Source organism: Heloderma suspectum, chromosome 1 (assembly GCF_057233095.1).
Source record: "Heloderma suspectum isolate Gila_16-S chromosome 1, 16-S_ref, whole genome shotgun sequence".
NCBI lineage: Eukaryota > Metazoa > Chordata > Lepidosauria > Squamata > Helodermatidae > Heloderma > Heloderma suspectum.
Genome location: NC_139458.1, coordinates 298174449 through 298189236, shown reverse-complemented (window position 1 = coordinate 298189236; position 14788 = coordinate 298174449). Strand labels below are relative to the sequence as shown.

Below are 14788 nucleotides of genomic sequence, written 5' to 3'. Positions count from 1 at the left end.
AGCGGCCGAAAAGGGGCATTCCGGGGGGTATTCCAGGGTGGGGAGGGCGGAAATGCCTGTAGGACACATCCAATGTGTCGTACAGCAGTCTCCTCCCCCGCTCAGGCCTCACACGGCTAGATAGCTGCAATTGGCTGTCTAGCCAAAAATGCAGGGCAGGAGAAGCATGGAGAGAGCAATCCCCTCTGTGCTTCTCCTGCCCTGCATTGGATAGGCGGTCGCCTCCGAGTTCGGAGGCAGCCACCTATCTGAATAGGATGGCACCCTAAGGGGAAAAAATATTATGTCTGAACCCAAGTATCTGTTTCTCCCTTGCAGAGATTCCCCAAAAATAATTCCATTCCACAAGGAGACCATCAATGAGACCATCAATGAGTTTAGAAAGTTTGAGATAGAGAAAATTTCACATTGAAGGTCATCCCTGATGACTTGGAATTTTGAACATTTCATAGCAAAAAATGTTCAGTCACAAAAAAAACCTAAAAAAAAAGTGCTGTGCAAAATATTTTGTCTCAGTCCTATATCTCCAAAGGGATACAGAAATCAACATTCTTCTAAAATAGCTGATTAATTTTAGCTTGCAAATAGCAGCCATTTCTAATCTCATTACAGGCTTCCTTCACTAGCAGCTGTAGATAATATTTTGTTGTTGTTGTTGTTGTAAACTTAACTATGGTCTAATTCAGGAGATATATAGTACTTATTTTAAACCAGAAGCAAAATGCTTTTCATATCTTGAGAATTTTACTTACATATTGTAGAAACACTATGGTTTCTAAATGTTCAGATCTTTTGTTCTTTAATAAACCTGTAACATTAGTTTTGTAGATTCCCCATTTATACCTACGGTACTAAATGAAAGTACCATGTACTGTAGGTATAACTTAGAATGTTATCCATCTTCTAAACATGCATTTTCATGCAACTAAAAGATATGGACTCATACAACTGCCTTTCTTCCTGATTAAATTCATTTAAAAAAAAGCAATAAAAGGGTTCTCAAAATAGTCCATGCTCTGATATGTATGACCGAAAGGATTACTCGGCTTGTGAAACAAAATTCACAGAATGCTATTTCAGTTTGACATGAGGCAGGCTGAGAGCATCTGTACTGTCTCCTGGCTTGCAAATGCTTTGAGATGATACTGACATTCCAGTCCTTAGAGAGTCAGTAGAGAGAGTTGTTTCTACTAATGGGTGGGAAATGGCTTCAAAAGTCTCATTTTCTTGCTTGGTTTCCAAATCTTCATCAGTTATAAATAGTTTTGATTCCCTCCATTTGCTGTATAATTCTTGACTACCTCTTGAGCTACTGGAGTCACTTCCAGTAATCTGTACATTCAGTTCTTCTGTTGTTGACTGTATAAGGTTTTGTACAGACAGTGATTTCCCTATATCCATTTGCACTATTGGTTTCACTGAGACTAGAAGTTCCCCGTCTGTATCGAGGCTTTTTCTCCACGAAACATCCTTTGTCACACTGGACTGTGCAATTTGTCCATTATCCTTTGAAGCAACAAGGCAAGCGGTGACATCAGAAATATTTTCTTGTGTGCACGCAGGGATATTATGAATAGGCTCCAGCCTATTGTTATGCTTTACTGATGAAAAGGGGGGTATCTGTAATGTTTTAGGTGCTGTTGGCTTAGATGTCTGGTTTATTTGGTTTAGTGCATTATTAGCTGATAGAGTTACAGGTCCATCATTTGGCACCTGTGTGGCTTGACTATACATAGCTGGATTAAAAGCATAGTAAGCTTGAGGGTTAAATTCATTTGGTGTCAGTATAAGCTGTAGGCCACATGGCATGTTGACACTAGCTGATCTGGATACACACCCACTAGTCTGGGCAGAACTAGACAAATCTTTATCGATAGGACTCTGATAATCTGAAGTTTGATCACATTCGAAAGGTGGCATTTGAAATGAAGCCAAAGTCAGTGCAGATACAGATCCTTTCTTCAAGACTTGTTGGTAAATATCTAGCAGTGAGTCTAATTTTGACTCTATGGATTGGACCTGGAAGTAGAAGAAGAAAATAATCTGTGAATACCAACTATTCTAAACAAAGTATACATTCTTGTTTATTTATTATTCATTCATTTCCAAGTATTTATAAATAACTTACATCTAAAGTTTTCAAAGAGGCGTACACAATTCATAGAAACAAAAATAAAGACCAATACATAGACTATATCTACATACAGCACATGCTATACTACACAGGAAAGGTTTGCATAAACAGATGGGTCTTCAACATCCACCTAAAAATAAAAATTGTTGATGCATGTCTAATGTCAGGGGGAAGATTATTCCATATAGTGTGCACCACTATAGTAAATGCTCTGGTCTGAATGACTGCAGAGCAGACCTCAGAAGTATGTCGCACCACCAGGAAATGGTAACAAAATATACAAATGATTGCTCTGGAAAAAATAACAAAGCACTTTCCATGACTTTTCAGTTGAATTATTTACATCAAGCTCTTTACTGAAAAAGGAATGTAATATCCATCAAACGTGTCCCAGACAGCTTGCAATCCACTCTGAGCAGCCCCAGTGAAGTTTTACTGTAATTCTGAGATATTTCTGTGGAGTATTGTATTATGATCTTCCAGATCAATTCTATGTACTTAACACTGGCACAGTCCCACTGGTATCAGTAGAACAACAACAGTACAAAGTGCCAAGAACACCTACCCTGCAGTATAATAATTTTGCACAAAAGAAGTTACCTGTTTTTCCACCTTGACTACACGCCCAAGCATGCTAAGATCATCAGCTGTCTCATTCTCTACAGTATTCTTCTCTCGACTTTTTTTATCAGAGGCAATTTGTCCCCTTCCAAGAATTTGGTCAACCCTGCAAGATAGTTAAATATGTAAATGTGCATTTCCACTTCAACAGGTAACAGCACTTTCACCCTGGACCTGAAGGTATATTTTTAGCAGATCCTTACATTTACAAAGGATTTGTACCTCAACTGGTTTCCAGTGTTATTATTTTAAATCTTTTAATGTTGCAATCCTGTTCATGTTTGAAGTAGAAGTAATTCCCACTGTGTTCAATAGGGCTTACTTCCAGTGTGCATAGGATTGCAAACTAAATTTCTTATCTAAAGTTCCTGGCCACAATTGAAAGATGTTTCTTTTTCTGCTTTTTCTGACACACAGATGGTGCTGTCAATTTTGTCTTTGACCTGGTTCGCAGGACCAAACAGCTCACGAAGGTTTATTTAAGCCATGATGGCCTGCAGCGTGTTCCAGCAGCCATTTTGAACATCCAGCGCCTGGCACAGCTTGTCATGTTGTGTGAACCCGGGGAACGTGGGTTATGTGAGGGCTAAACAACCCTCACGTACACAGTCCATTCATTTACACAACATGACATTCTAAATGGCTGTGATTGTGCAAACCAGTGTGCTAGATACCTGTTAGGAGATAGGAAGGAGTCACTTCCAGAATCAGTTAAAATATTACCAGAGCTGTCAAACCTCAATGACAACTATCTGGTGGTGCTGGCAGATGTATCAGTTGTTCAGTCTTAATAGTTATTGTACCTAATTCTTAATTTCAGACATAAATGAACTGGTAAGGAAGAAGGCCACAGCCTGCAAAAGCTTGAAGGAAAATTAGTGTCAAGATAAACATAAAAATATTATGTTTATGCTCAGTTTATGCTATGCTAAACACCAAATGTGTTTTATACCTTGACTGAAGACTTTTAATTCTGCATAACATGTCCAGGTGACCTGCTGAATATTGTTCGATGACATCTTTGACATCATAGGGCCGCAAAGTTTCTTTAAATTTCCTTTTGGCAACGTGAAATTTCATGATTCTACAGAAGAAATATCTGGATTAATTCATCCATATGTACTTTACACATTAAAACAAGGCCATAATAATTCACATCAATAGGATCATTCACTCATATATTGTGAACAGTCTGTTTATTGGCTAAGGATGTTGAGAACCATGCAGGAAATTAAATGTGCTTAAAATGCTTTCTTCCATAATTTCTAATTTGCTGTGATAAATGAACATATGAACTGTTTAAAGAACATGCCCATCTTAACGGATACACAGTCTACAGACTAATAGAAAATTGTAGTTTTTTAATCTAAAGTTAAAAGCCAGATTCTGTTCTCATTGATGTCAACAAATGACCAAATCCCAAATGACTTAATCATGTTCTACAAATGCAGTTTGTAACACTCAAACTATATGTAATGGTAGTAGACCTATGTTTTGAAATGTGGCTCTGCCCTAATTATGTCTAAAGAGAGGTGTGTGATGCGTTTTAAAGCACCAAAAGGTTGCATGACTATCGGTGTTGAACCCTGTCTGCTGCTCTCATTCCACAATCCATTGCCCCAAAGACTTCCCCCCTTCTTCCCGAACCCTCAAGCTGGGCTCCAATTCTGAAAGTGAGCCTGGCTGGAGATAAAAAATGCACCCGACATCCACTTTATATGTGATTAAGGAAGACCTGCGTTTGAAGATATGGATCTGCATTCCGTCACATTGTTTGGCCCTAACATAGTCTTCATGTGCATCATATAAGTACTTAAATTTTCATTTTGCAAGAGAAATCTTTATTCAGTTTGTTTCTCTTTAATTATTAATCTCTTCTTTACCCATGTTTATTAGTTTAGACCAGCAGCCACTGTATTTAATTGCTTTTGGTTGTTACTGATTTGAAGCATAATCCTAAAATGCAGTCCCTGAGGGTCTGCCTCCTCCACCAGAACCTCCCCCTTCACAACTCCCACTTATTCAAATGCGAGTTGTCAAACCTCAGCAGCTTTGGGAAGCAAGACTGTTTGAACTAGATTATGATGAAAGGGGGAAATCAGTCATGAAATACATGTTGTCTTCTCTCGATTAGTGATGGTGAGCTATGCTGCTAACTCATTCCTAAATCTATTATTTTATGTTGAAGCATTTCCTATTATAATTTAATAAGATTCTGCATATTTGCCATCAGTGAGATGTTGGCAAGCCACTTTCTGATATTATATAGCTCGACAGTGCTGTAAATAGAATTCCATAAAAATGGTAATTTACATTATTTGTTATAGGACACGATATTTGTCTACACACAAAGCCTGTTCTCCCAAGTTAATGGCAGGATCTAGCAAAATTAAGAACTTTTAAATAACTTTCTTTGTGATGGGAGATGTAGGAAAGTGCTTAGATTTCTGTCAGTGATATGAAAAGATTTAAAAAGTGGTTCACTTTGGCTGGCTTGTGCCTTATTAATCTTTCTCTCACAATACAGAGACATAGGGTATTTCCTGTGGGGACATAGGATGGGGGACAGGATATTTCGGTTTCCTGGATCCGAGCTCAGAGACAGGGCTCCACACTTGGAGCCAGGAACCATGCTCCCCACACTAGCGGCTGCTTTGAGCTCGCAAATGCGAGTTCATAGGAGGGGAAAGGAAGCATTCTTGGTATCCCCAGCCCCCTTCCCTCCCTAAAGCCTCTACTAGATGGGCAACATTGCCCATCTAGCTAAAATGCAGAGCAAGAGGCACCAGGTGCCTCCTGCTCTACATAGGATACTTGTAAGCCTCCGGGTTTGGAGGCTTATGAGTAGCCAGAGCTCATCCTGTAGGATTGCACCTTTAGTTGATTTGTTTTGCTTAGGTGTACCTACATAATTAATGTCAGATTCAGATAAACTCAAATGTCCTGGGCGTAATGCATAACATATCATTTTGATTACAGGACTTAGGAATGAAAAAGATCAGTTGGAGAAGGATATATCCCTTTTGTACTCAGTATATCTCCCTATCATTTACAGACTGATATCTACTGAGTTCAGCAGGAGATTTTGGATACAGTTAGGTATGTGAGAGAAGACCACAAGGAAAATAGGCTAGTAACATTTTTATGGATTTCTCTGCAGTTACGTAGCCATTGCATCAAATACGTTCATGTGTCTTTTTGGAGAATTATGGGTGTGATGTTCCTCATAGTTGTCTTCTAGGCAAATTCTAGATCAGCCATTGTAATCTGAATTAGAATTGTACACCAGATAAAGAACCTTGACATTTTGTTGGCCAAACTATTTTTATATGCAGGAAAAGAGATGATTTATTATCTATGTACTCAAGTTACTGAGAAGCAGGTGTGGTGACAAACAGTTCTTCCTTATCTATAATATTATTCTGTATCCAGTGTTCACAGTTGGCAGCCTGGAAAATTAAGTAATAATTATTTCCTAACATTTCCACAAGGGGGTAAAACAAGCTCTTAATTCATAAACTGTATCCTTCCTCCTCCCCCTTCTACCCCTTTACCTACCTCTATGATTAAAAATTGCTGGCTTCTATGACTAGCATGGATATGCTGAATAACAAAAAGCTACTACTTTAATTGTGAATCCTATATTCAGAATTAAGCCCAATTTAGCTATGGGACTTATTCCCAAGTAGGTCTGTATAGAGTTGGAGCCAGGGGGCAGAAATGCTCATTTCTGGAAGGGGGCAGGTCAGAAGGGGGCTCCGCCAACCTGCCCCCTTCTGGAAATGAGTGTTTCCACTCATTTTGGGTCTTGCCTCTGGAGCTGCTAAATTGCAGTTCCACAAGCAGTAGTGGGCCGCTTGCAGACCAGAAGTGGTGGGGCTGGCCACACACAGACCAGAATCGGTGGCCAGCTCCTCCAGCAGTTGGGCAGTGTTGGATTCTGCCCTAAGCCTACAATCCTATGCACACTTGTCTGGGAGTAAGTCCCAGTGAACTCAATAGGGTTTAATTCTGAGTAGACATGCATAGGATTGCACTGTAAATCTAGAAATCTAGAAACGCAGAGTATGGGTTGAGTATGGGCTGTTATTGAATCATGGGTTGTCATTGTGTGCAAACACTGTACTATGGTTTACCTATGGGTTGTTATCCACAAACAACCTAGAGTTCACAATGAACAACAAATTATGGATTCTATTCCTGAGTTGTTTGTGGTTTCAACCCATAGTGAAACCATAGTGCAGTGTTCACATGTAACAACAACCCACAATTCAGCAACGACGTTCAATGACAACCCATGATTCAACGACAACCCATACTCAACCTATACTCTGGATTGTCATTATGTGTGAACCAGGGCAGCATGTGGTAAAATCATGTAAGAATAGCCTAATGCATGGAGAATATTCACAATGCTTCCTTCAGAGATCTCCACAGCCCAAGAGAGGGTAATGTTTTTATCCATTTACCTAAATATGGAGAAATGTACATTCAATAATGGAGAGAGATTCTGCGTTCGGGGGACCTGTGTTATGATATGAATTGAAAGATAGGTAGGTCGTCAGAAAAACAGGAGGGATCCTATGTCTATTTAACTGCACCAGTTTGATTAATGAAGGTGGAGCATGCTGATATTGCCTGAAAAATCTTGAAGTAGCATCTCGATTAGACCTGTACAATTTGTGACCATTATGGCAAATGCATTTCGCCATTCCTGTATTATGCCCTGCCATGTGCTTTTAAAGAAATACAATTATAATTCAAGAAATACAATTATAAGTCAAAAACAAGACATTTATTCCATTCTTGTTAGTCCAGCATGTATGGCTGGTGGACTACATGCAGCGTGGCAGGTCATATTCATCTAGATTAATGGACAGTTGCATGGAAGGCTCCATGTATTTGCAAAATATGAACATCTTGCCATCTTAGATGTCACCTTTCCCAATGGTGATATATGCAAACCTAAATTTGAAGTACATCAGAGGTGGCAGATATCGCTGAGATTTGAAGCCCCTGCCATTTCTTTTTCATGACATTTGCCCCCCCTCACGTCTGTTTTGATTCTGTTTGGACCAGCAGTATTGGGATCAGTACACTTGATATGTGGCTTGTAGGTGTCTGGTATGCATTCATCCACAATAATCCCCCTCCCCTCATCCTGTGGCTGTGCGGGGGAGATTGGAAGCTCCTGCTTCAGCTTTAGAGTAACCACAGCTAGCTTCATAATACATTGTTTGAAGTTGGCTTGTTTCAACAATGGAACAGGGAGGGAAGGCATTTTATGCAACACAAAAACAAGAAAGAAGAAATTCCTCAAAGCTGCCTAATTTTATTTTAGCCTGTTGCATTTGGGAAAGCTTTTTTTTCCTTCAGGGGATGATCTACAAACAAGAATATAAAAATTTATAAATAAACATATACATTTATACAAACACTTCTAAAAGCTTTTAAAACGTCTAAAGCACAAACGTTAAAACTTTTAAGTATATATATTACACATAGGAAATGGGAAATAAACCCACTCATTCCCCCCTGCCCCCAAAAGCCTTAGTATTCTAGTTATTTGGTTGCCTTGGAATATGTGTGTTCTAAGTTTAAGCTCTGAATCTGTATCTTAAAAGTATTGGTACTTCCATGAGTGAGTGAGCTCCATGTATCTTTATTCATACATGCATACCATATATATAATTTTGTTACAAGTACCTGCTGCGCAGATAATCCAGTAGGCAAGGTGGGAAGAACTGTCCTAAAGTCTGTTTTTCATCTCAACTACCAGATGATTTGTGTCATCTCCTGGAGAGCAACTGGACCCAAACTCAAATCAAGTACAACCTCCCCATCAACTTACAAACATTGAAATGATGTTTCTTCTGGGTACATCTTCTGGCTATAAAGAGCCATAGGGTTTCTCTTGTTAATGTATTTTCCACCTACCTGATAGCTCGGATAACTGTTTTAAGTGCTGGGGTGAGATCTTCTACAGATACATCACACTGGCATCCTCTGTCATCGTATATATCATCTGTACCAAGACTGGCATCAGCTGCAATAGATAAACTCCACATAAATGATATGTATTCCTATATAGAATGCAAGTGTATATCATAAGGTTAATAGCATTAATTGCTTGGTGCAGTTAATTAAGTGCAGATTAAAGGAGATATTTTAACTGGAGCAATAAAACATGAAGGTTTCAGTGCTAATTGTGCTGCAAGCAGTTTCTCTCATGATTTAGGCAATGCATTTATGATTAGAGTTTTTGTGGGAGAGAGGCACTACTACAGCATTTAGTTAAAGTAAATTGTTACTTTACTTAATGTTCGCATTGGGATGTTGGACCAGTTAAGTCTCAGGCCCAAATTACACATTTGGCGACACACCATCTTAGTACATGGTAGCTACCAAACAGCTATAATGTGGCAGGGTAGAGGGGCAATTTCAAGTGGAGAAGTAGCACACAGGTAGGGGTACTGAACTTCAGTAATATGTAGAACCAAATGGATTCTACAGCCATCTAAGACATATTTCCATTGACTTTGATGGGTGTATATAGTGCAGTTCTAAGGTGATATGTAAGGCAAACTAAATATTAAATATGATAAATATTACAAAGCCTCAGTGTTTTGTTTTTAAAGAAAAGTCTGCAATTTAGCTTTCCTACCAACTGTTTTTCTGCACAAGATCACCCCTCAGTTTCATATGCATGTATCTCCTTGTAACACTTCTCAGAATCACAGCTTCCCAAGGCAGCTTCTCTTTAAAATAAAACAAATTGGAGCTTTGTTACATGTGTTTGCTACCAAGTAACTCTGGCCATTGTCAGTAGCACCCATGCATCTCCTCCTAATGCAGTGGTATCACAGGTATCCTTGGCTGAATTATGGTTAAATAATCAGGAGTGTGCCACCAAATCAGGCTTAAGCAAGGCTTTAGAATCAGGGTTTGAAGCTGGTTTCAAATCCTGGGTTAATCAGGAACCCAGTTAGACTTAACCAGGTTGATGGTGCTACTAAAATTAAGGCTGGTGGAAATTTCCACTCTAAAAAGGAGGTGGGGGTGTGAAATATGGATTTCAATTTTCCCAGGACCACTCAGTTGATCAGGCTGAGAGGTTTGGGATCTTATGAGGAGGAGGAGAACACGCACACAACAAATGTAGATGAAGGAAAAGGAGATTTATTGAAAGAAGAAATAAAAAGAAATAAGCAAAAGCAGAACCTCCCCAGAGAGTTGCACGCTCTCTGAGGCTGAAGAGGTCATATACCTCTCAGGCACAAACTTGGTTACAAACAAATCTCAGAGAGTTTCAGGCTCTCTGAAGCTCAAGACTGAAGAGGACACAGGCCTCTTAGGTACAAACTTAATTACAAAGAAATCTCAAAGAGCTTCAAGCCTCCTGAATCTCAAGAGGTTACATGCCTCTTAGATTAGAGCCCAAAACCAACAATCCTCAAGAAGCTGCACCCTTCTTTGATGCTTTAAGAGGTTGCGCGCCTCTTAAGGTAGAAACTTAGTTACCCAAATGTGGTGCATTAAATGACTAAATATACAGTTAGCCCCTGTTTGTTGTTCAGTTCCATATTGGTTCAGCCGCCGCAAAATGGCCCACTGAAGCAACGGTGATGCAGTGTCGGCCAGACCCATGCCCAAGCCTGCTGTCTTATATCCAAACCAACAGTGAGTATGACAGAACACAGATAGCTGCGCCCTGTCTATGCCCAGGACAGTAAAATCCTTTCCCTGAATTTTACCCAACACACACTCACCATACCGCTATCAAGTACTTGGCCAGAGCACTTAATGCATGGCCTGTTGGATCGAGGGTACTGTTGTATGTGCACATACAACGAGCCAGATGCAACCACGCCCCTCCTGAACAATGACAGATTCAGGGGTTTTATACTCTTTTTTCCTTGTTGGGGCTCATGAGATCAAAGAGGGGTTCAGTATGTTCTTTGTTGATAATATACCATGTTCCCAATTCTAGGATTGTTGTTGTTACTGACAGATTGACATTTGTTCTAGACAGCCAGGTACCTCCTTCCGACTTCCCGACATTTCTATGGTTATAAAGTGCCATCTTTGTTATCAAAACATCTGTAGATATCCCTCTTTTATTGGCCCATGTCCATCTTCTGTAACTGATACTTTGACAATCTTCAGCACATGTCATAGCACCCTCATCTGGCCCTCCTATAATAAAACCATTCACACCTCCCCTTCCTGGTCTGGGCTATTCACATGACATGGGACTGGCTTTTCACATTTCATAGTGTTCTAATTCACACTCAGATCACATATCAGGATGTTTACAATTCAGGCTTGTATTCAGGGTCAGACTCTGCATTCTATTTCTTTTCACACCACATTTGTTACATTGTAGAAGAAAATAAGAGTACACCAGGTGCCAGGAGTCTACAAGATTATTCACTATGAGCAAAGGGGAGAGGGGGAGTTGTAGAAGGAAGCAATCTTCATTGACAAAAATCAAGTAAGGGTAGATTTAAGAAATGAGAGGAATTAATAGTAAATATTTAAGGGAAATATAAGTGGATATGAGGAGACATTGAAAGACAACTTGAAGAAAAATAGGAAAAATAAAATCACACTGTCAGGGGCAAAGCAGTATGTGATCTAGTCCACTCCTGATCGCTTGCTAATCAAAGCAACCCATTAGTGTTATGTCTGAACTGGTCCTGGTTATCATAGCTGTTTCTTTAAAGGGCTGCATAATTAGTGTGATGATCATCTCAAAACATGCTAGATGAAATGCAAAGCACATCTGTAAGCACCTGCAATTGTAGATGTTAGCGCCTCAGTTCTGAGATATTCCTAAAATACTATTAAAATTCTATTGGCTATATTATATAGAAAACAACAGAATGAGAATGGGTGGGATTGGAAAGAGTTTTTCCATGAATTGAAGGGTTTTGGAGCAGCAGAGACTTCCAGGAATAAAAGTTCCAAAATCCATATGAGTTTAATACCTTTATTAAGCCACCCAAAAGGACACCAACATGCGTGCAAGTGTTTGAGATCTCCAGATCTATTCATTAGGCAAGATATAAAAGGTATTACACTAATATGACTGTCCATATTTTTGTTACAACCAACAAGGCTACTTTGCTTTTTAAGACTAAAAGTGTGTGTGGTGTTCTCTGTTGATTCCTCCTTTCCACTGCGGTGCACCTGCCCCCCCCCCCCATGTCATCTCATGCTGTTCTGAAGGGTCCACCGGATGATTCCATCGTGGTGGCAATGGCTAAACAAGTGTTGCAGCAATCATGAACATTGCTTAGTTTGCTGATAATGAGTTGAGACTGTTGGAAATAGGTGAAAAGTCCTATGTGAATCAGCATTCACACACTTGGATGCTTGCTAATGTAATGTATTTTATGTGCTTTTGCTCCAGCCTCAGGAGTGACATTTGGAAGACAAATGGCCTTTATCTGAGGGTTAATGATAATTGTAATAGTAAAATATATAACAGAGGACTCAATACATACAGAGCTCTTAATTTATAGACATAATGAAATACAGGAACAAAAGTGTATTAGAGATTGCATGCCATCTATTTGCGGTGGGGGTCAATTAAAGATTGAAAAGAAGTCTGAAAACATGAAATTATCTCAAAGCTGTCAAAAGCATAGTGTATCAAAGAAATGCAGAATTTCTGAAAAGCTCCCACTTTTCTATCTGAATGCTTCCACCTCACACTAGCTAAAGGAGACCTATTCTAGAATTGTTAATCTTCCATTCCTTGAAGCCACATGCCTTGGCACCAGAGTAACCTTAACCATTTGTATGTAATTACTCTGGTTATTATTTTATATGTAGCTCCTTGAAGATCATCATGAAAAGGTTCAAATAATTAAAATCACACCCATAAATAGCAATGTGTTCAAGGTGTATCATACTTCTTTTTCTGATTAATGCTCCTTATAGTGGTTTATTGTCCTTAATATCTTCTGTACATTTTGCTGTATAATAGTATTTTCACTGGTCCAGCTAGAACAATTTTCTGTTTGTTTTCACTGGTGTTAAGGGCCATGCTGCACATTATGCTTAGCATGTAGCTGAGGCTTTATATTTTAATCTCATGTAAGTGTGTGTGGGGTCCTGATTTGGATTAGGACCATGGTGCTCCAGGAAGAGAGGGTTAAACCTTCCCTGTCTGGTTTCCTCCTGAAATTCCACCTTCCCACAGAGTGGAGGATAAAAAGCAAATAAAGTCTTCACTGACTGTAATGGATACGTGTGTATTTGTGTGTGTTTGTGTGTGTATTTGCTATGAGATAACTTTCTGTTGGTGCTGAAAACTATGGGTTGAACGAGTTTAGTCTGTTGGGGCTCATACCCCACCTCTGCCTTGTACTAAAACTTTTGGGCAGATGGGTTGTCCTTTGCCATGCTTCCCGTGGCAACCATTTTGTGGTGGTGCCAAGACAGTTTCTCAAATTGCCAAATGTGCCCATAGCCCCAAAAGGTTGCTTACCCTGGCGTAATATGTAATTTGGCTCAAAGTCATAAAAAATTGGTGAGGTTAGTGGATTGACTGTAATATAAAACTAGCACAAGAAGAGAATGTAGTTCTCTTCTTTAACATACACATTTCTTTTTTTAATGGCATAACGAAATGATGGAAATTCTTCAGCCTTGCACAACAGGGTTCCTTTAAAATGATGCGAAAAGTTGTATAAGATGAAAATCAGTTTGTTTAGCTTTCCATGCAGTTCATGCTCAGACATATTTATGGATGTACACTGGAAAATATTTGTAAAATAGCATCAAATGGAGAGACTTTTCTCATTAAATCATCCCCTTTCTGTTTAATATCATCACTACTACCATGAGTATCCTTGCATTATGGCAGGGACTTAACAACTAATGTCAGTGATGCTTGTGTGGAAAAACTATAAATTTTATTTGATCTTTATGGGAAACTTGCATGTTTCTTTAAGGCACCTAAGGACTTTTTATCAGATTTGAGAAGGATTCGCTAATTAGAATTCAGTAATTTCCCCCCTTGAAATGCAGTTCATGATCCAATTATATTTTAATGTTATATATTATGCATGCCTTCTCTATAATTTTCACTGTATATAATTAAGCACGTAATAATAGCAGTCACAGTTATAATGTAAAATAACTGCCCCTCCTGTGTGGGTACTGTAATGTGCAGTACACAGAGATAGATTAACTCACAGTGCAATCTTATGTATATCTGCTTAGCTCTCATTGGGTTCAATGGGGCTTACTCCCAGGTAAGTAGTTATAGGATTCAGTCTAAGTTAGTTTAAGTTAATAAATGGCATGCATTCAGTTTCAGCAATATTTTTGGTGGCTTACTTTGGCAGGAATGGAACTATGAAAATGGCTTTCATTTTTTCCTTACAATGCTGTTCTTTCTATGTTAGTAAAAGCCAAGGTGTATCTGCCTACTCAACAGAACAGAAACACTTTTATCATCCTATTTGCTTGCTTTGTGAGAACTGCCAGATACTGGCATTAATCAAGCATTGATCAAAGTCTAAAAAATCTTACTTCTATCTAAATTCTGCTGACATGCTGAAAGGATGACCCAACTAAAGTACAATCTCAACAGGTTAACTCTTTGAGGACAAAAGCTACAATATATTCCAGATGGGTATTTTAGGAGCCCTGGGGCCTATCTACATGGGTGATTTAGTGCAGAGTGAGAGCACTTCATGGTCATTTGTAACACATGACGTTGCCACCACCACGCAGCTTCCCTCTCAAAAAGGCGGATTTTTGCAGAATTGTTTTAGTACGTTTCCCCCCCTTAAATGTGGATCCTGTGCAGTTTCACTGCAGTGTGGCCCATTCCCCTGAATTAAATCCAGCATCGTGGGCCTGCCTAGAGGTGTGTCTGTGACCTAGTCAAGGGGTGGGGCCATCCCTTTTTCCCCCCATTCCTTTTTTCCTGCCATTTGCAGCAGTGTGCTTTGGACACAGGTTAGGCTTCCTGCAGTAGTACTATTTCTCGATGGTGCTGTTTCAGCCTCGCAC

The 14788-nt window shown here is 39.3% G+C and overlaps 1 protein-coding gene and 1 long non-coding RNA gene across 2 annotated transcripts in view; one reads left to right on the top strand and one right to left on the bottom strand.

The window, feature by feature from the left end:
* The window catches only part of LOC146359261 (uncharacterized), a 70087-nt gene that overhangs the window by 19604 nt on the left and 35695 nt on the right, over positions 1–14788 (top strand). The gene's annotated exons all lie outside the window — the stretch shown is intronic.
* The window catches only part of KCNQ5 (potassium voltage-gated channel subfamily Q member 5), a 485338-nt gene continuing 471621 nt past the window's right edge, over positions 1072–14788 (bottom strand). Inside the window, exons 11-14 of the mRNA XM_084826920.1 lie at positions 8693–8801; positions 3708–3839; positions 2735–2861; positions 1072–2019 (exon numbers count right to left, since the gene is read on the bottom strand). Of these exons, the coding sequence (XP_084683046.1) occupies positions 1072–2019; positions 2735–2861; positions 3708–3839; positions 8693–8801 (1316 nt within the window). The remainder of the gene's footprint in view (positions 2020–2734; positions 2862–3707; positions 3840–8692; positions 8802–14788) is intronic.